Here is a 21,675-nt window from a genome sequence, read left to right as displayed (position 1 = left end):
TCCTTTACTGCTCTCTAAATTACAATATGTAAATCTAAATATCTAAATCCAATATCTAAATCTTCCTGTCAAAATGGGTTAAGTATAGTAACAAATTATTTTCATTCCCCCAGGCAGGAATCATAATTCCTGACTCAAAAAATATTGAGCCTTCTATTTGAAACCAAAGATTTAACGACAATGTCGTCAAACAAAATGTATATGAACTGCTGCATGGAAAACTAATACGTTCTATAAACATTCATCCAGATCACAAGAAAAGCTAATTCTGGGGAGTGGGAGAATCCTCTCGTGCTGGAACCGTGGCAGCGGTTTAAAACTGTAAAATTCAGTCCTCTATAGAAGTTTAAAGCAGCCCCACCGGCCATGGGCGTGAGACTCTTCCAAAACTAAACATCAGAGTATTTCTGGAAATGCACTACGTTGCCCATGCAAGGAGAGCGGCATACACTAAGGTCCTTCTACTGTACTCGGCTAAGGTTTAGGCTTTCACATTGAAACAAACAACCTCCACACGGGTCGGTGGCGCTTTTTCATGGTCCCCATCCAGCCCCACAGCGCCCGGGGGTATTTCAGGGGTTTGAACCGGGAACGTGCTCAGCACTAGGGACCGCCCCAGCATCTCTTAGCAAGCCGCGTGTCGGGGCCATTACCTTAAGCAGTCTAATCGCGGTCAGCCAGCACGTCCTGCTGTGCTCCTCGTCTGCACAGAGCATTCTCAGGTCTCGGGGCCCTCCTGCTTGGGTAGGCTAGAAGGCCACAGCACAGGGTTTATCGTTAATGCATACCTTGCAGGTAACACCTGTTGAAATAAAAGCCACTAAAATTCTCCTAGAGATAAGAGGAAGTTGCCTCCTTTAAGAAGAAATTAGAAGACAGCGAGCTTACCTAAAAGGCTGAGGCTCGCTTTAGTCATCTATGAGAACGTTAAGCCTGTACCTTAAAACAGAAGCCACAATTCGTCGGTGCTCCGTGCTTTTTTTTGCCTGTCAGCGACACGTAAATATCGCTATTGCCAAATTCGCTGAAGAACTGCAAGTGCCGGGGTTCCTTTGAAAAGAAAGGGAGGGGGCTGTGGGTGACGAAACGAATACATAGTTTTACACTCTCTCCTCTGTGTTTCTATTATATTACATCATTTATACCTTGGGCGAAAATTATTTCCAACAGAATTTCAGTATAGAGAAAACAAAAGCAAACGCGAACTAGGTCATGAGATCCTTAAATAACCGTGAACTGGAAACATTCTGATTAAATTTGAGAAGTAGCCATTTGCCTATAATTTAACTTCGAAAAGCACACACACACACACACACACACACACACACACGGGATGCGGTATCTCCCTATTTTAAAGTTATTTGCTCTAGTCACCAATCCAAGGCATCTGAGGGAGAGAAGACAGCAAAGAATGGCTTTTCAGAATGATTTTCCCACCTGAGTTTCACATGATGGCAGATCAACCAAGAGAAAACTGCTCTGAGCTTCCAGAACAGGTTAAAGGAGAAAAGGAAGACAAGGAAGATGACTTCTACGTGGTTCACACCGGCCATCCCCACATTTGTGTCCCTCTCAAAATCACGACTGTGGGGACATGCTGCACGGAGGGCTGAGCAGGTGGCACGACGCTCCTCCTCTCAACAAAGACGGGGACGGCCAGCATGCCATTCAGTGACTGCCTGGCAGGGAACGCATCTGATTTTCAAGGCATGGCTACTTTTATTCCTCTTGGAAATCCTGGGCATCTAGAATTGGTCGGGGGGCATCACTGGGTCATAATAATCTGTTAGGTTAACCCTTGGAGAAATGCTTAACGCTGGGGTAGAAACTATAACCCAGAGTGACCAAAGCGCACTTGCTCTCAAACACCTTGCAACTCTAAATATCGGTTAACTGAGGTGCAAATTCCTGGGGCCCGTCGATCACCGACTGATTGAGAAACTGTATTTTCATGTGATCTGCAGGTGATTCGTATGCACATTAAAAGTTGAGAAGTGGTGCGCTGAAAAGCGACAGCATTAAGCAGGATGAAACACTCCATTCACCTCCAAAGAAAGCTCAGTTCTGGACCGGGAGCGATCCCATTTCGGAGGTACCCTGGTAGCACAGCAGTGAAAGCACCACAGTCTTACTCAAAAGTGCTGTCACTCTGCGTGAGAATGAGATGGCCGCCTGCTTCTGTAATGATTCATACCTGTGCAAGGCAATGGGCGGTGCCGCCCTGTTCTACGCGGTCACTAGCAGCAGAAGTCAAGCAGATGGCGTGAGTTTGCACCTTTGGTTTTTAGCCAATTTCTAATACGTAGCAAAGCAAGAGTTTCTCTGGAAGACAACTCAGTGGTCTCAGGCATTTTGATAGGATAACTAACTCTAGTTTGCAACTCTATGAGAAAAGAAGGCAGCAAAGACAATGATTTTAAAAGATCCAGAATAGGATGCTTTCAGTAGGGGAAGGGGAAGGAGAAAGATATTCTTATTGCCACCGCTTAAAAATTTTACTCCTTCATAGGAACTAGTTTTCTAGTGAACAACATTCGATTTCTATGAAGGTAACACAAGGCCGTCCCTGCCCTCTCTCTATACAAGTCAATGTACTTGAGTCACTGTGGTGTGACACAGAAGAAACTTAAGAAACACTGGAGGGCAGGAAGGCATGATCCGTTTTCTCGCTTGACTGAGCTGTGTTCCATTAACTACAGATACATCAAGGCCTATGATATTATAGAGCTACAAGGATGAGTCCGATAGTTAGTAAAAACAAATACCAATGTCTAGTTGGAGAGGAGAGTTCTACATACCCAAGGTTTGCATCGATGCTTATTTAACTCCTACGTTGCTTTTGTCTTTAGAGAGGAAAATAAACGGAGACTTCCTTAAGAGCAGGAAAGTATCTCCTTGCCAGGTAGAAATGGCAGACAAAAGACTAGATAGCCAAACTTTTTGTACTAAAGTCACTGAAGCTACCCAATAGCCTTGTTTGGTGTGGCTTGTTTTTTCCCTTTGAAGCAGATTTGTAATCACGTTCACGAACAGGCTGTGGAACACGAGTCTGCCAGGCACAGAGTGAAGAGAGGGATATTGTGTTGACGAGTCGCAACGTCAGACACTCTTCAGAGAAGCGAGGGCCTGGAGGAAGGACCGAGACTCGGTGTTGGCTGGTTTGCCTTGCCAAGCGGAAGGCTGCTGAAGACAGAAGGGAAAGAAGTCGGTGGGAGGAAGAAGGGTTGCTTCGATGAATAACGGGCAAGGCAGGCAAGAGATAAAGGCTGAAGGAAAGACTAAACAGAGCGGCCGGCTTTCGTGAACAGCGGGCAGAGAGGTGAGAAGGGAAGAGCGAAACTCATGCGATCATCTACTCCACGCAAGCATGGAGTGAGGCACACACGCCGGTGGAATGCGGAGCCGCTGCTCTCCGTTAGCAAAGGCAGAAACCCTCTCACCTGCTGCTCTGTACGTGACGAGAAAGGGCTGTGGAGAGAGCTTTTCTAAATGGTTAAAAAGGGGTTTACGACTCAACTAGCAAAATAGGTACATACTCTTCCTAACATTTGATATGATAGAAAAATCTGAAAACCAGCTTAGCAAATCAAGAAAGATTAGTCCAATGCATCCTTCTGATAAAAGAATAAGTCACACAACAGGGCCATTTACTTATAAATTAGATATTTGCGCAAGAAGACGGGTTAGTCAACACGCCACAAGTTAAAACAAACCAGCAGAAAAGAAGGCGCACAAGGACAGCAACAAGGGGAGGCCACTGAGGAGGGGAGGGAGAGATTTTGCAGGAGTAGCTAGGCAAACTCTGGAAAGGAGCCAAGCGTTACTCCTTTACGTTCCATAATCTTGTTGGGATAATTGTTCGGCTATGGGGTCTCCCTTTCTACTTCGTAAATTTCTAGAAAATATCCTATTTCTGTTTATTCTGCTACAGAGTTTTCAATTTCTTTACGATTCTTTCTTTCTTTAAGAATGCAGCTGACTATTTCTTCTTCTTTTATACTGAATCAGTCACCCACACCTGGTCATTCAGCATGCACTCTTATGTCCACCCCTTTCCTCCCTACTCCAGTGCTCATCCGAAATTAGGTCATCATGTATGTAGTCAACTACTCTCGCTCCCCACCCCTCCCACCCCCTTTATCTCCTCTGTGCCTGCCATGCTGCCTCCCTTGGTCCTTCCTCTTCTTTCTTTCTCTCTCCTTCCTCATCTTCTCCCCTCCCCCACACCTCTCCTTGACACTTCTTTGATCAATTTTATCTACTTGTTTAAAACATTTTAAGGGATCAGTTATCAGGCATCAAAGAACAAAAAATCATATCATTGGCTGCACACCTCCATGAAATGATTGCTGAAGACAAATGGGTGTATAAGCAAATGTGGCAAAGAAAGCTGATGGTGCCTGGCTGTCAAAAGAGATAGTGTCTGGGGTCTTAAAGGCGTGAAGGTGAACAAGCGGCCATCTAGCTCAGAAGCAATAAAGCCCACATGGAAGAAGCACACCAGCCGGTGCAATCACGAGGTGTCAAAGGGACCAGGTATAAGGCATCATGCAAAAAATATATATGTGTGTGTGTGTGTGTATGTATATATATATATATATACATACCATATTGAATGAAGGGGGAAGTGCAGAGTGGAGACCCAAGGCCCAAGTGTTGGCCACTGGAGATCCCCTCATAGAGGGGTTTAGGAGAGGAGATGGGTCAATCAAGGTGCAAGGTAGTACCGATGAAGAACACAGCTTTCCCCCAGATCCTGGATGCTTCCTCCCCCCAACTGCCAGGATCTGAATTCTACCTTGCAGGACTGGATAGGGCAGAGGTTGTACACTGGTGCATATGAGGGCTGGAGGCACAGGAAGTCCAGGGTGGATGATACCTTCAGGACCAAGGGTGTGAGGGGTGATGCTGGGAGAGTGGAGGGTGAGTAGGGTGGAAAGGGGGAACTGATTACAAGGATCCACATGTGACCTCCTCCCTGGGAGATGGACGGCAGAGAAGGGGGTAAAGGGAGACTCCAGATAGGGCAAGATATGACAAAATAACAATCTATAAATTATCAAGGGCTCATGAGGGAGGGGGGAGCGGGGAGGGAGGGGAAAAAAAAAGACGACCTGATGAAAAGGGCTTGGGTGGAGAGCAGATGCTTTGAAAATGATTAGGGCAAAGAATGTATGGATGTGCTTTATACAATTAATGTATATATATGTATGGATTGTGATTAAGAGTTGTATGAGCCCTTAATAAAATGTGAAAAAAAAAGAAAATGATTAGGGCAAGGAATGTACAGATGTGCTTTATACAATTGATGTAGGTATATGTATGGATTGTGATGAGTTGTATGAGCCCCTAATAAAATGTTTAAAAAACATTTTAATGATTTCCCAAAGTTAAATATATTGAAACTATTTAATCAAGTGGTACTTTCCTAATGTTAGTCATTTTACCTTCCGAAAGGTATTTTTGCCCCGCCTTTCTTACACCTGAAAGACTCTCCTCTGACCTCAAGTTACCTATACATTAGCCATTCTTCAAAGGCTTAACTCAAGCTTTTGACATTAAGAATGAAGATTTTATATTTATAAACATAGCAAATTAATGTCATTATTAAGTTAATAGCTTTTTAGTAATATTTTTGAAAGCATATTTAAATCATGGCTAATCAAATTTTTGAAATCTTGGTTCCATAATGAAAAACAAAAAACCAAGACTGGTGTTTGGCAATGCACACAGCCTAACAGATAACACAATGAAGATGAATGTCTTAGATAAGTAATTCATGCTCAACAAAGACTACAAAGCAGATAGGAAGTATCGCCATGAGAGTCAGCAGACTCAGTCTCTTCTGAGTGAGAACCGACTTGATGATACCTGACAACAGTGATAGGGTAAAAAAGTAACAGAGAAAACGGAAAAATAATTTTATAAATTATATTTATACTATTCAAAAGAACAAATCAGGGGAAAGCATCTTTGGATTGAGAATATAATGCTAATAAAACTGAAAAACAAAGAAAAATACATTGTCCACTCAGAAGCAAATGTATATATGTAAGGCAAAAAATTAAAATTTCCTTTGAAAAGAAGAATTTGTACAGCTGAAAAGAGAATTAACCAGTTGCAATACAGATGGGAAATCACTAGAATCAAGCATAAGGATGTAAAAAATGAGGGAAATGTGGAGGAAATTAAGAATTATGGAATAAAATCTGAAAATGCTGCTAAAAACTTAAAAGGGTCAAATAATAAGAATGAAGAAGAAATAAGTTAAGTAAATAATAAACATTTTCAGTACAGGAGAAAACTAAGAGTTTATGAGTTGAAAGTATCTGATGATAATCAAGTAAAGTTTAATAGATTACATATTTTAACAAGTCTAGGAATATGGTAGAGAGATCACCGAGCACCCAGAGTAATAACAAACAGAAGGGAAACGAGAGAGAGAAATGACAGGCTGCCTGTAAAGAACCAACCGTGTCATCTGCAAAACCATGCACAGATAACTCCTGCCTTCGAACCGGGTTCTGCTCTGACCCCAATGGCTCCATTCCGATAAAGTCCGGTCAGAGAAAAATTGAGCACCTTCCTTTTTCGTTCCCCAAGTCTTCATTATCATTGCTTTGTATTATAAATATCTTTACAGATTCAATCTTTTGCCTAAGCTTAAAAGTACTGCATAAGCGCTTACAAAGAATAGCATCAACAAATTATGGGATGAAACACTGTATGCATCACGTATTACTAAGGATAAACTGAACAACTAAAAAAAAAAATACCAACCAAACCCAGACGACTGCAGGTGCGGTTTGCTGTAACTTGAACACATTTTAAGGCAGAGATTATCTGTACATGAAAATCGAATTCAAAGAACCTCTCATTAAAACTCTCGAACGTATTTTTACGTGAAAGGCATCAATGTACTGGATGAGAAGTAAATACTATAAAGCATAAGACAGATAGACTAGACAACATATAAATGCAGACTGTGTTCAAGTGTGTATGTGCACATGAGGGAGCTTCAAAAAGCTTGACAGTAACAGAATTTTAAAATATTTCAAATTCGGGCACAAATTTCTTGAAGCTCCTTCATCTGCATGCCTGTCTGTATTCATGTAACTGCGCGTACGTGCACAGGCACAGATCTAGTCCGCATCACAACATACATTTTTGCAGGTACTTACAACATGCATAAGAAAATAAAACAAACACTAAAAAGAACTTTTAAAAAATAAAAGAAAAAGAGGAATGGGGGGGGGGAGAATGTGGAATAGAAATGAGCAGTCTAAATTATACCATAATCAGAGTATTTAGACTTAATCGAAAGATGTATTCTGAAACTGGTAAGAGATAATGTTTATTAGATTTGGAATCAATCTGTTCAATGTTTGGACAACAAAAGAAATGTTTTAAAACTTGGATTTAAGGAATCATGTTTTAAATACAACAAAGCAAAATCCATTTGAATGTCAAACTCATGTTCCATTTCAAGACACATCGTTGTCATGTCAACTTACCTTTGATGTCCCTTTAGTAGAAAAATATAAACCAGATCTTCTTAGAAGGAAGTAAATCTTTTTCCAGGACTTCTTTCCTTGTTCTTTTGCATGTAAGAAGCCATGGATTTCAGGATAAGTGCTTGAACTGAGAAACATCTGATGGAAAAATTAAACATGTTGATACTGTTATGAAACAATGGACATGGCAGCCTTATCACAGTGTCAGGATTTCAAATAGGAACATGTACATTCAAACAGCCTTGGTACCATTTACACCACGACAGAAATGAAAGAACAAGTTGGCCCTCGTGTAACCCAAGTTCAAACTACACAGGTTCACTTATTCACCGATTGTCTAGAAAACCTGAGTGATGGGCACCAACTCCGCGTGAGCAGTTTGTCTCACCTGCCACTCTGATGTCACAGTCGAAGGAGCTCTCTTAGGGTCCGCAGTATTTTTTCATCGTGTTTCGTGCAGTACCCTAAACTTAATGGATAACACCACTGGATCCCCAGGGACACTAAAAGTAGCTCCCAAGAAGCAAACTCATGACGTACAAGAAGGCGAAGTGCTTCATATGGAGACTAACATGTGCACCTGGGGCTTCCCACCTATCTAAGACGAATGAGTCCGGCTTAAGGGCCATTGTAGGGGGAAAGAAAGGACAGTGGGGAATCTACATTGTCACCACACCAGTTGGCCCCCAAACCTTGCACTTTTTGCAAAATAACTTTTAACTTGTGTTAAAACTGCAGCTAATGTGTGGGTACCATGTGCAATATATGTATAAAACATGTGTTAATTGATTACTTAGGTTTTTAGTAAGGTTCTGATAAAAGTAGACTAGTTTTAGTCACATTTGGGGAATCAAAAATCCTCTGAGGAATTTTGACTGCACCGGGTAGGAGGTCAGCAACCCTAAGGCCTGTGTTTTGCAGGGGTCAGCTGTGTATCCACAAGACAAAAAAAAAAATAAGTCAGATGATTATCTGACTTATTGAAAAAGAAAGACAAGTTCCAAACAAAAATGTGTTCACATAATATACTTTTCTTAAGTAATCAGTTCTTGGACAATAAGGAAAACTATAAGCCTTATGAAGACCCATTGGAAAAACTTGCATTCGGCTAACGTTACTATTATCATAGCATCATTTTGGGAATAAGTAAGACCACCATCCTGATGCCAGTTGTTTAGAGGGAAGTGAGGCCACGTTCTCCTCTCCAGAGCAGCACGAGGGGTACCATCTGTGCTCTGCTGTCTGCGGCTCTCCGCCGTGGGTGGATGTGGCAAGTGGTCATTTCCAAAGGATACTGCACAGTCTCTGTTCCATCACGCAGGCTCCTCTGCCAAGTGGCCTGGTGTGATAGAACCAACGAGGGGTGGGGTCTGTTTCTCCACTCACTTGAACCTGGATGAGGCTGGGACTGCTCTAAAAGAATATGGTGGAATTATCACTCTTCTACCAGTTCTAGAAGTAGACCGTCACCAGCCTGGTGGCTTCAACTTCTTGACTTTTGGAAGTCCCCTGCCACATCAAAGAAATGTGACTCCCGAGACTACCATGTGGTAGAAGCTCACGCCAACTGGGATGGCCCTGGAGGTGGAAAAAAATCATGTAGACAATGAGAGAGACCAATAAGCACTGAGGTGGCAGACATGGAGCGGGAAAAGGGCTTCTTGAAAAGGGGGACTCCATCCAGAGCCAAAATCCATGTACATCAGGCTCACCTGCCTCTTCCCAAATTCCTGATGCACAAAAATGTTTAGCAAGCTGTGAGGAAGCATTTTAGGCCGTTGCATTTGGGAATAGCTTGTTTTGCAGTCATAATGAACTGAGACAGTAGGCGTGTGCTGGTCAGGAAAACAAGAGGGAACAGCAGCAGCCGAGTGGCTGTGCTCAGCTTCCTTAATGAGATGGTGGAAATGCATTAGTGCCTCATTAAAAGAAGAAAACAGAAACCCTCTGAATAAACAAATGCAAAATGGAAAAACTGGGAGGAAAAGAAATGACCTGCTAAAGCAATAACATTTTAAAAGCTACTCTGGGGAAATGTTGAGAGTACATGCATTTGTGTTTTGTTTTGTTTTCAGTATAAAATGATTAAAATTTTTTAATTTAATGATCCACAGATATTAATTAATTGACATGCAAAACAGGCTAGTAGGTTTTTTTAGTTTGAGTGCTTTCCAAGTTATTAAATCAAGCCAATTAAATTTTAAAAGGAGAGTCAAAGAGGTCACACTAGAAAGAAGAGAAATCTTTTAAAAATTGAAAACATTGCCTCAGTGGAGAGAAGAGGTCAGGGGCATATGCAGGGCTATCAGATTCCGAAGTCTACGATTTTTCTTGTTTTTTATAATTTAACATAAAAGTGTTATCAGTATGATAGAGGAGCATTCTGAGGAGGAGGAAGGAAAAATCCAACCCACCGTCTTGTTCTAACACAGTAACGGAAGCCTTCAGAGAGCTGAAATCTGGGGGCCCAAGAAGCTGTGCTCACCACCACCACCACCACTAGTCACCCACCCACCCCCACTGTAATATTCGGCCAACTGTTATTTTTCACAAAACCTCAGCAGTTTTGAGAAAAATCTCCTGAGACTAATCATGTTTCTAAAATATTCTGATATGCTAAAATAAAATACAACCTATTAAAAAGCTCATACACAAGAAGTCTTTGATAGATATGTCTACCCAATATTTTAAAAGGCAATAACTATAGCAGAAATATGAAAAGTTTTCTTCATTAAAGATCACAGAATGTAGAGGGGTTTGGAGATGCCCAGGGCTTAGTTCCAACACCCACTGTTAAGAAGACATTGTTTAACATTAGCTTATTAACAACCGCCACAGAGCTTTTGATATGAAATTGAGCTAAACTTCTTCTTAAAAAAATAGCTAAGGTCATTTGCTTATAGTAATGAAAATTTCTCAGAAAATAATGACTTCAAGCCAATCCCGGTTTGGAAGAAATGAACCTAATTGACACTAAATCAAGATGATTAATTAGGTAACCGGTATTCTTAATTCGGCTAAGAAAACTTCACCATTCTATGCAAGTATTTTCATCAGAGCTGTGACACAAATGTAAAATTAAACAGAGATCTTGTCCATCCTTTCAGGCACTTAATTGCTAAATGTTTCATCAGGGAATGAGTACAAAACAAGCACCAGGCAAATAATAGTAAAATGTCTACAGTTTGTTGAGAACTCTCATTTGCGCAAAGGAAAAATCTTTAAGCACACTGCAGAGCAAAGCTCTACTAATTTCCTTTCCTGGTACACATTTTGAAATGTTTAAAATCCTTAGGACACTGGCTAAAATTAAGAAGAATATCGGTTTTTGTTTGTGTTTTTAATCCTCCAGCATTGTGGAATCTATTTAGGCACAAAGCTGTACACTGGGAAACACTGTTAGGTGGGGGTTATTGGTTTCAGGCACTCGTTCCTCAGGTTTTGGATTTTGTTCCCTTGGTAGTTTTACCTCCAAGGGAACAGTACTTGTCCACAGCATCACACTTCAGAATCAGAGTATGTAAAACTAAGGATCTCAAATTCCCTCCATTTCCGCTCCACAGTGAATAAAATATATATTGTACCTGCAAAATCTGTGTGGGGGATATTTCACCATTGGTTTCGGTTGCAAAAGACACCATATGCTCTGGAAAAAAATACTGACAAAAAGATTCACGTTAAGTTATCCCATACCCATGCTAGGAAAAGGTTCAGTTACAGCTAATAAAGTCGTGCGAAGCAAAGAGTCATCAAATCAATGTGCGTAAGCCAGTGTGCCTAAAAGTCTCCCAAAGTGTTTTTGAAAACACAAACTTCTGCACTCATAGGAGACAGAATGGTCATGAGGAGCTCTGGAGCAGCATCTAAGTATTGCCTCCCTAGCCTGAGCCCCTAATACTGCCCTACACTGGGCAATACCTGTGACCGCTCCCTAAGTCACAGCCCAGAAGAGGGAGGGGCAAGAAAGTCACCTAGGGCCAGGGTCCTGAAAGCCCAGTCCTATTGACTACCTCCCACATTTTACACTTGTTTGATTGTAAAAACCACCAGAGCCATTACCGAAATAGGAATTCCCATGCCGTTTCCTGGAGTTTATGTAACCCAGTAGGCCTGAGTAGGACCTAGATGCTGTATTTTAAACAAGTATCCCTTGCTTTCCCTCAAGTAATTTTCAGTATAAGAAAAGTTTGGAAAAAACATATTGTACTACCCCTTTTCTAGGACAGCATTTTCCAGTAGCAGCTTTATTGACATTGTGATTGGGAGGCCGTCCCTGTGCATTGCAGGCTGGGGAGCAGCATCCCTTACTGGTAGCTACTAGCACCACCGCCGGTTACAATAGCCAGACATGTCTGCAGACATTCAGACTGCTAAATTGGCTGTTCCCAGTGGAGAACAACTCTTCTAGGTCTATGAAATGAATATGCCCAGCCTTATTTAAATAACGAACGCGCGTGCATCCATATTTCCTTCAGTGTGACTTTTAACTGCTGGTGTTTAATAAAGATTTACAAGAAAGAAAACACTGTCCCTTCAAATTCTAATTCTATTTAATTTTCATGAGAATGCTTTCTTTTATTTTGTCAAAGATCATCCCATTATGGTTCTATTAGCCAGTTAAAATGAAAGAGAACATAAGGGGTCTTTCAAGGTTTGAAAATACTCTATTATGGTGTGTATCATATATTTTTCATAAAGGATCATTTCAATCCAATTATCCCAAACTTAGTGCAAAAATATGCTACAGCTGCGAAGGCAAAAACAATTTAAAATAATGAGCCCAGAGGCTATTCTGACTTCTCCACATCCCCAGTCTTCATTAGAATGTAACAGACATTTATTTTCTTTTAAAGAGAACCACAATGAAAGTGGTATTTACCAGATAATGCACTGGTCCTTATCTCATTTGGACTTGGCTCAGTAATTATTGCAATGAAAACAAAATCGTTTGCAACAACAAGCTTCCTGTCGATCTTAAATTTATGACCAAGTTACAACACTCCCAACAATTGCCAACTTGCTTTTACTTTAGAATGCTTTTTAATTTAAATTCCCTAAACTTTGTGAAAAGTAGTAAGCATGGTATTTTTTGTAATATGTCCGAATATAATAAACTACTCTCCAAATCAAATACCTAACTCTTTGTTTACTCCAAATTGGAATAAAAGGGAGTAGCTCTAACAACTAGGTTTCTTAGTATTTCTTAATTTTATCATTTTTTCATATCAGATTTTGCCAGCATGGCTAAAAATATTCCTTCTGTATCTGAACTTCTCAGAATGATGCTGTAGATATTGTTAGAGAAGACAAACGGCTATAATTTAAATACCAGACACCTTATGTACAATTTGCCAAATAAAGATTGACAGAAAAGAGTCTCACGTCTCAGAATAAAAATTAGAAAAATCTAATTGATATTTTTTCTCTAAAATCATTACTGTGAATTTCACTTACCATTGGGTTTTTAAAGAATTCATATTTGGCATAATTTTTTCTAAAGTATAGCTTATTCTCTTCTTCCATTCCCCAATTAGATAGCACGTCGATCACTAGTTCATGATCTTCTATTGTTCTTTCTGTAAAGAATGTTGAATGAATAGGTCATAGATTCAGAGATAGAGATGGATGCATATATTTACATTTATACAACTAGCTACATATAAAGTATTATGCATGTATCCTTATTAAGTGTAACAATATCAACTCACTTCTGAAATGGCGAGACTAATGAAATTTCCCATCAAGTTGGAATTAGTAATGTTGATTTTAAAAGTAAACCAACTATAACCCAGAAAAAAGGGAGTAACCTAAAAGATCACAGTGCGCTTTTTTACTAATTGCTGCTATTACAGTCATGGAGCAGATTTCAGCCCATATTGACCTAGTTACCATAGTAACAGACCTGGCCCCGATTGGATGTTACAGGCTACAGTCTTGATGAGAGTGGATTGCCAGGTTTGTCATCCTTAGAGCCAACTGGGTGGGTTTGAACTATCAGCTTTTCTGATACCATCCAAGCACTTAACCTTTAGACCAGCAGGACTCCTTTACTAATACTTGGTCTCCTTTTATTGCTTTGCCACTTAAATTTTTGATAACAAACCTGCAAACATGCATTAAGAATATGGAAGCTATTCTGTTTCTCCACCTCATCATGTCACCAAAATAAAAATACGATGTCAAGATGGGACAATTCAACACAATAAATAGGGAGAATTTAGACAGGTTCGGTATGCATCTAAAATATATCATCTGCATAGTTAAGAAAAATTAAGAGATGCTAAAAGTGATATTTTTAAAAGGAAAGCAAATATGAATTTTTAAGAAACCTAAGATTTCAACATACTTCATATTTTCAAAGCTAAATTGAAGAAAATATAGTTAATACTGATTATGACAATGATTTGGTAGGGAAAAAAGACAATAGGAAAGTCACTTAGGTAAAGTACAGCAGTTTTATAGAAGTAAACATAATATGCAAAATTGCTATATTAGTAAGAAGTTTTGATGTTCATAACACATAAATTGGAAATCTCCCAAATGCTAATGTTGAAAATGAGTCAATGACCAGTAGCCGGACTCAGAGAGCACATATTGTTTGCATAGGATTCCATGTCCATAAGGTTGAAGTGGGCAACATGAGTCTCAGTTATTGGACACCAGGGAGCATGAGTGGGGGTACAAGTGAGTGCACTGAGCTATGAGTCATAGTCTGCTTCTTCATCGAGTTGTTGGTAGCTTGCGAATATGCAATATCTGTGATTTCATCAAGATGTCCACATACGAAGTGCCCACATGGCTTAATGTATGGTATACTTCAGTAAAAGGCTGAAAACAATTGCATAATTAAGGCAAATCAGGAAATGGAAAAGACTAAATAAAGCCTATAAAGCCCTTTTGGGGGGAATGTAAAAATTCTCTGCTCTTTTAGATGCTTCGAGGACCTTTTTGAAAAGAATCCGTGTCTCCTAAATTCAATACTCAGTAGTGATCTGTGACCTACAACACCCGGACCCTTGAGAGTAATGTCATACTTAAACAGAAGCTTATTCATCTGAAAAGCAGTTCTTGTAAGAGGGTTCAATGAATATGAATGAGTTAGAGCTAAGTGTAAATCAACACTTGGAGGTCTGTTCCGAACCCAGACTGCTCCTTTTCAGTCTCAATAACTGGCTCCCGTTGCATCTTCTTCCTAACCAGACTCAGTCTTTGGCTCAACTCTTCCCTTCTTTACCTTTTCAAAACGAATTACCGTAACTCCAGCTAAAAGCTCAGGTTCCCGTTCAGCTGCTGCTTTCTTCCCCCTTCAAAATTCCTTCTCGTTCTAAAAGTCCCTCTGTGTGTGACTGTTAGTGTCATGTTTGTCACTTCTCCAGGAAAGGTAGAACTGAAACTCACCTGCGCGTCTGGCTCTGCCTCTACTCCTGATCTGTCTCTGCTCAGTATGGCTCCGACAACCAAGAACCCTCTAACCCACTGCCACCACCCACTGCAGATCATTACCTCACACAGAAGCAAGCACTCTTCAGGCATCGAGTGTCTTATTCTTTCAACCCAACCTGGACAATCATGGCACAGCAAATATACTAACATTTGTATCAGTGTCACTCTGCTCAAAGAAAGCTCCTCTACTTCTTACTTGTCATGGATTAAATGCAAACTTACAGTCTGACAGATACCATGTCATTTATCCACCCAATGACCCTCCCCACAGAATTCTTATAATGTGTTGCTGTTATCAGCGGTCACTGATTGAATTCTAACCCTGGTAACCCCACGTGGCAGAATAAGGCAGCTCTATCGGGTCTTCAAGGCGATGGCCTTTCACCAAGACCTATCTTCTGAGGCACTTCTGGGTGGATTCAAACCATCAACCTTTTGGTAGGTAGTTAAACACTGAACTATCTGTCATTTAGGAATTGGTAATATTCACCTAGGGGCTAGAAATGTTTTAGTGGACAGGACAGCCAAAATGTACTGCCTTCATGGAGCTGGCATCTAGGTTAGGAGAAAACAAAGGTAAACTTTAAAAGGTGCAAGAAACACTATGGGATGGGGGTAGCAGGGAAGAGAGAGGATATACTGAGAGCAAAGGGAAATCAATATATTTTCAATAGCCTGCTAGGGAAGGCCTCATTGAGAAAGTAATGTTTTAACAAAGACTCAAAGGAGAAGAAGGCATGAGCCAAGTAGCTACCCAAGCGAGCAGAAGGTCAAGAACAAAGGTGATACTAGATAAGATCCAACCTAGGATGTTTGCAGCACAGCAAGAACATCAATGTGGTTGAAGCTGAATGAGCAAAACAGAGGACCCGGTAGACCAGAAGGGGTTAGAGAAGTACTGCTAATGAGCTGCAGGATTATATGAAGGTGCTTTGAAAAGCACTTGGGGAAAAAAATCCATTATCTTTTAATTCCATTTTTCCAAGAACTTTTTGAACCTCTCTGTTGATTATTTTCTCTCTGATTCATACGTAAAGTTCAGAGCAAGAACGTTGGCTTCTCTTCTAAGGTTGTTGAGAAGTCATTTTATGCAGAGTGACAGGAAGTGACTTATCTTTTATGTAAGAACACTGGCCGTTGAATGCAGACATGGTTTTAAAAGGCTAGAAAACGAGTAGGGAGGCCAGTTCAATGGGCTAACGCAATCAGCCAAGGGAGAAGTACTGAGGTTTGGTCTGGAATAGTAGCAATTGACATGATAAGATGTGAACAGATTTTGGAAATACTTTTAAGGCAGAGCCAGATCAGAATTTGCTAATAAAATGGGTATGGACTAAAACCAAGGAAAGAACCACAGAAGACAACGAAGTTCTTGGCCTAAGCACTCGGAAGGCTTACGTTCCGGTTGATGAGGCTGGAAGTCTGAAAGAGGCATGACATGGAAGGAGATCCAGGGAGCACGAAGATGCTGGCTGGGAAAGTGCCTCCCTACCCACCCGTATATCCTTCCTGTGCATACTTCTCTCATAGGCCAGGGGTCTGCTCAAGCTTCTGAGACACAGGTACACATTACTAAACCTGGTACGGCCTATGCAATAAATCTATATCCTTGACAACTTTTGCAGGGGGGAAATTCATGATATTAACAATGGTGCAAGATATTTTGCCAACCTGTGTGTCCTTCCTCTCCTCTACCACTAAGAGCACAGCATGTGATTGCCCACAAGATACATAATAGAGAAAGAGAGTGACAGAGAGGCATATTCTTGGCTTGTGAAGAGCACGGTTGATTTTATGAATTGTCAGATGCAATTGCTAGAGCTGACTCAGGGCTGGTCCCTCCTCCATTGCCTGAGACAGGGAGCCACACCCGTATGCCAGGAAAGGAGATACTCTCAAGGGACTGGAGGGAGACTGGAGTGGAAATTGAGAATGCGTTAGATAGTACATGGATGCGATTGTTTCCAAGAGCCTCACATCTTGTCCCTTTCCAGATCTAGAACTCCTTTGGAATGGAGAGATGATGAAAAAACAAACCAAGACAAAACTAGGTGAGCTCAAGCAGGACTGTGCGGCTCAAATCAGAGTGTGGCCTTCGGAGAGTTCTGGTTTCCCACAGAGGCTCTGTATCCTACATGGTGGGAAAGCAATGATCGATATAATCTTCAGCAGATGAACCCATAGCACCTGCAGTTCTTCATTTCTGCAAGAACGTGGAAGGATTAAGAGGGGACCATGGACAGAAGGGTCCCTGAAATACATACTTGAGAATACAGCCCATTAGCGCACAGAGTATGAGTTTCCTCCACAACATGAAGAAAGGAGTTGATCAAGACTTGCGTGGATAGGCATCACAGAACAAAAATTCATATCGCTGTGAATGGGGGGAGGGCGGAGTGGGGCCCAGAGCCATGTGTCGGCCACTGGACACCCCTAAGGGAAGGGTCGCGGGAGGAGACGAGCCAGTCAGGGTGCAGTGTAGCAACGATGAAACATACAACTCTCCTCTAGTTTTGAATGCTTCCCCCCAACACACACACCTATCATGATCCCAATTCTACCTTAAAAATCTGGCTAGACCAGAGCATGCACACAGGTACAGATATGAGCTGGAAACACGGGGAATCCAGGACAGATAAACTCCTCAGGACCAATAATGCGAGTAGCGATACCAGGAGTGGAAGGGGAAATGTTGGGTAGAAAGGGGGAACTGATCACAATGATTTACATACAACCCCCTCCCTGGGGGATGGACAACAGAAAAGTGGGTGAAGGGAAATATCAGACTGTGTAAAACATGACAAAAGAATAATAATTTATAACTTATCAAGGGTTCATGAGCTAGGGAGGGTTGGGAGGGGGAAAATGAGCTGATACCAAGGGCTCAAGTAGAAAGAAAATATTTTGAGAATGATGATGGCAACAAATGTACAAATGTGCTTGACACAATTTGTACAAGCCCCCAATCAAAAGATTGAAAAATAAAAGAATTGCGGGAACATCCCTCGAGACCTACATGACTGACCAAAGTTTGGGGAGAATTCCGTTGTTCTGGAACATTTAAAATCTGAACTCACAGTAGCTCAACTAATTATTGGCCCCAATAAGACTGAGAATCCAGAAAGCAAATATATAATGGGAGGTTCACGAGTTTTCTGCTAAGCAGGCAGGGCACCAAGAGTCAGCAGTGATAAACATAAAGTTATAGAAACCGAGGAAGTTACATTTCTACATGTCTTTCCATTACTGTGTTTAATTCTTAAATATCTGTTCATAGTTGAATTATACTCCCAAAGACAGCAGGTCCCAGTTTGTAGACACGATAAAGGCTATCTTATTGGGCAAAGACTATACACAAGTAATTAAGTTAAGGCATTTGAGAAGCTCCTGAATCTTCCCAGGGGGCATAAATGGAATCACAAGTGTCTGATTTAACACAGATAGGACAAGGCGGTGTGACCACAGGCAGAAATTAAAGTGATGCAGCCACAGGTCCAGGAAAGCTAGAAGCCACCAGGAGACAGAGCAGCATGGGATATATTCTCCCCTAATTCCTTCTGCCCAGTGCAAGTGATTTTGGACATCCCGCCTCCATAAGCGAGTGAATAAATGTATTGTTTAAGCCACCATGTTTGTGGTAGTTTGTTGCAGCAAGAATAGGAAATAAACAAAACAGTTATCTTACAGATAATAAGAGTGAGGTCTGGAATAGCTAACCTGATGACATAAAGGAAAAAAAAAAGCTTGTAAAGAGCCTCATGATAAATGAAGAAAATATTTTCGTTTTCAAGCATTACATTTAATTAGATTGTCAATCAACACCCAGTCAATAAATTAAATGGCATATTGCACTGGGCAAATCTACTGCAAAAGGCCTCTTTAACGTGTTTAAGAGCAAAGATGTCACTTTGAAGATGTGCCCGGCTTACCATTTTCAATGGCCTCATAGACATATGAAAGCAAGACAATGCGTATAGACATTGAAGAATTGAAGCCTTTGCACGATAGCACTGGCAAAAAATATTGAATGTATCAGAGAGCGTAAAGTCAACAAATATCTCTTGGAAAAAGTACAGCGAGGGCACTCCTTCGAAGAAAGAATGGTGAGTCTCTGCCTCACATACTTTGGACATGTAATCAAGAGAGACCAGTCTTTGGAAAAGGGCATCATTCTTTGTAAAGCAGACAGTCAGTTAAAAAAAGAAAAGAGAGGAAGCTCCTCAATGGAATGGACAGAACGGCTTCAACAATGGGCTCTAAGCATCCCTACTATGGTGAGCATGGTGCAGGACCAAGCTGCCTTCTGTACTTTTGTGCATTGGGCCACGACGAGTTGGAACCCACTCAACAGTACCTAACAACAAGAATGCCCAGGATGGCCAGGGCAGCCACATGTCCACCCTCAGGCCCGTGTATTTTCCGCTGGACAGCACAACATCACTCCGTGTCACGGCAGTTTCCACCAGCAGCTTAGTCCTTACCCTCTCTGGTGGGCTTATTTATTTCCTGCTCCTTAATTTCTGTATCATATAAAACCTATTGTCTCCCATCCATGTATGTTTCACGTTTCAGTTGCCTCAAACCCTTTTATTTTTTAAATGTGGACGATAAATATTTTCAACTAAAAATGAACCACCAAAGTTTGAATGAAAGAAAATGGTATAAAGGGAAAAACCTAAAATTAAATCAACCGTACTCTCTTTAGCAAATAATATAAATCATTTGAAACGGAATTGTGCAAAACCAAGGGAAGAAACTCGAGGTGTGAAAGCGAAGGCGCGTCTGAACAGGTGTGGTAACTGCATTCAGAAAGGCACAGGAGTGTGTTCACGTAACGGTCAAGGCGGCTAGTTACCAGAAAGGCGGCGATCGAGTAAGGAGTTTTACTGACGATCTGCAAATAAAAGGCGGCAGATGTATTGCAAAGTTTACAGAACGGTAATACCAAATAACATTGAAATGATGAAAACGTTCTGCTAACGTGAAGGAGACACTCCAAATGGAGGAGCAAAGTGTAGCGCGTGAGTGAGGAGGTGAAAGGCGTTCCTCAGTTTCTGCTCCTGTCAGCGGCGCGCCCAGGAGGCCGAGAGAGGAAATCCCGGACAGCCAATGCTGCTGCTCTCTTCCTCCTTACGGACTGGCCTGGTGATCGCGCTCGAACTTCCCTATCATATAGACTCTTCTTTCCCCTCAAAATAACATGATATTCAATGTTATTTTACAGGGACACGTCAGCCCAATTTGGACGCGCTGTCATGTATCGTTCTTCCACAAAGCCTCAGTAAGAGATGATGCTGGAGTACCCTGACTCACCCTGGGAAGAATAATTGATTGCCAACTACCACTGTATTTTCACACAAATCGCACACGTTGTACATTTTTGCCACCTGCGCAGCCCCTCAACGCTATTAACGAGGCTCTGCCACGCATGATACGGACAGGCGCATTATTAATGTGGGAGTGTTACTTATGAAAAACATGTGGTAATAACATCTTGCAGAATATTGGTGTTAATTTTTTCCTTGCAGTTATCTAACCAAACTCAGACCTTCGCAGGCAGAAAGTTAAGCATCAAGACATAAGCTGCACAGATGAACTACTTGGAGAGGAAAAGAAAAGTGCTTCAGGGTAGGTGACCTATTTTCGTGAGGGGCAACTTTTTCTTGCATAGGCCCAGCCGTGAAATATCACTGAGATGGGAGAAAATTGGAGGGGGGCGGGGGAGGGGAGTAAACACTAGATCCTATTGACTCTCCATAAGCCTTTTTCCTGGCTCCTCTACCACTGAGTTGATTCTGACTTAAAGTGGCCCTGTGAGACAGGGTAGATCTGTCCCTGTGGGTTCCCAGGACTGCAACCATGGGAGCAAATAGCCTCATCTTTCTTCAGAGGAGCGGTTAGTGGTTTCGAACTGCTGTCCCTGCAATTAACAGCCCAAGTGCATAAGCAAGCCGAACAGATTTTAGCTAATTAATGGCTCCTAAGTAATTTACAACATCGAATTAATATAGAAAAAGCAAACATGTTCCTTCTCGAACTGGGGGCCCTTTGAGTTTACCATTTGAGAAACGATCTGAGGCAGTTTCATATACATTCATTATGAATACTTAAAATTCATTATGATTATTTTGAAGACCTTATGTAAGTATATTCAAACATTCATCTAAAATACATTAGATATATTATTGAAACTGTACTAATTCTTGTCTATCTTGAAAATCGCCAACAACAACGTTCTGGAAACATTTTTCAGGCACTAGAGCTGGTTTCTAAGTGTCAAACACCTCTCATCTGTTGGTTAAAAGAAAAAACGGAAAGGAAGAGAGCCCTCTCCAATCATTTCACAGCAGTCTATCCAAAAAGAGTAAGAGAGAGAAAAGAAGATATCAAAAGCAGCATTAAAAGGGGGGGAAAAGAAAGCTATATTTTAAAACAAAAAACAAGAATTTCATATTGCTTAAGGTTTTATTTTTGCTTTTGATATGCTCCTTGAGGTCTTCTGGCAATAGGATGAAATATTTCCACATAATGATCACAATATTTCACTCTAATTTCCAGAAGTTTTCCCATGAAAAGTGGAGGAAGAAGGGAAAGGGAAAAAAGGAAGAAGTTTCTTCTAAAACTGTTGATTTAACTTCAAAGCCTTTTTAAAAACCTCAGTCCTCCAAGAATGGAAAGTGTTCACCTGTGACCTTCTGTGGGATTTCTTCGCTGAATC

General features: G+C 41.1%; 1 protein-coding gene across 2 annotated transcripts in view; it reads right to left on the bottom strand.

The window, feature by feature from the left end:
• GRB14 (growth factor receptor bound protein 14) overlaps nucleotides 1-21,675 on the bottom strand; it is a 144,905-nt gene that overhangs the window by 13,974 nt on the left and 109,256 nt on the right. For both annotated transcript variants that reach the window (XM_075529488.1, XM_075529490.1), the window contains 5 exons: nucleotides 12,969-13,090; nucleotides 11,099-11,173; nucleotides 7,515-7,652; nucleotides 940-1,050; nucleotides 654-749 (listed from right to left, as the gene is read on the bottom strand). In XM_075529488.1, coding sequence (XP_075385603.1) covers nucleotides 654-749; nucleotides 940-1,050; nucleotides 7,515-7,652; nucleotides 11,099-11,173; nucleotides 12,969-13,090 — 542 coding nt within the window. The remainder of the gene's footprint in view (nucleotides 1-653; nucleotides 750-939; nucleotides 1,051-7,514; nucleotides 7,653-11,098; nucleotides 11,174-12,968; nucleotides 13,091-21,675) is intronic.

This window comes from Tenrec ecaudatus, chromosome 13 (genome assembly GCF_050624435.1).
Source record: "Tenrec ecaudatus isolate mTenEca1 chromosome 13, mTenEca1.hap1, whole genome shotgun sequence".
NCBI lineage: Eukaryota > Metazoa > Chordata > Mammalia > Afrosoricida > Tenrecidae > Tenrec > Tenrec ecaudatus.
The sequence above is the reverse complement of the archived record's forward strand: the minus strand, read 5'-3'. Positions and strand labels throughout refer to the sequence as shown.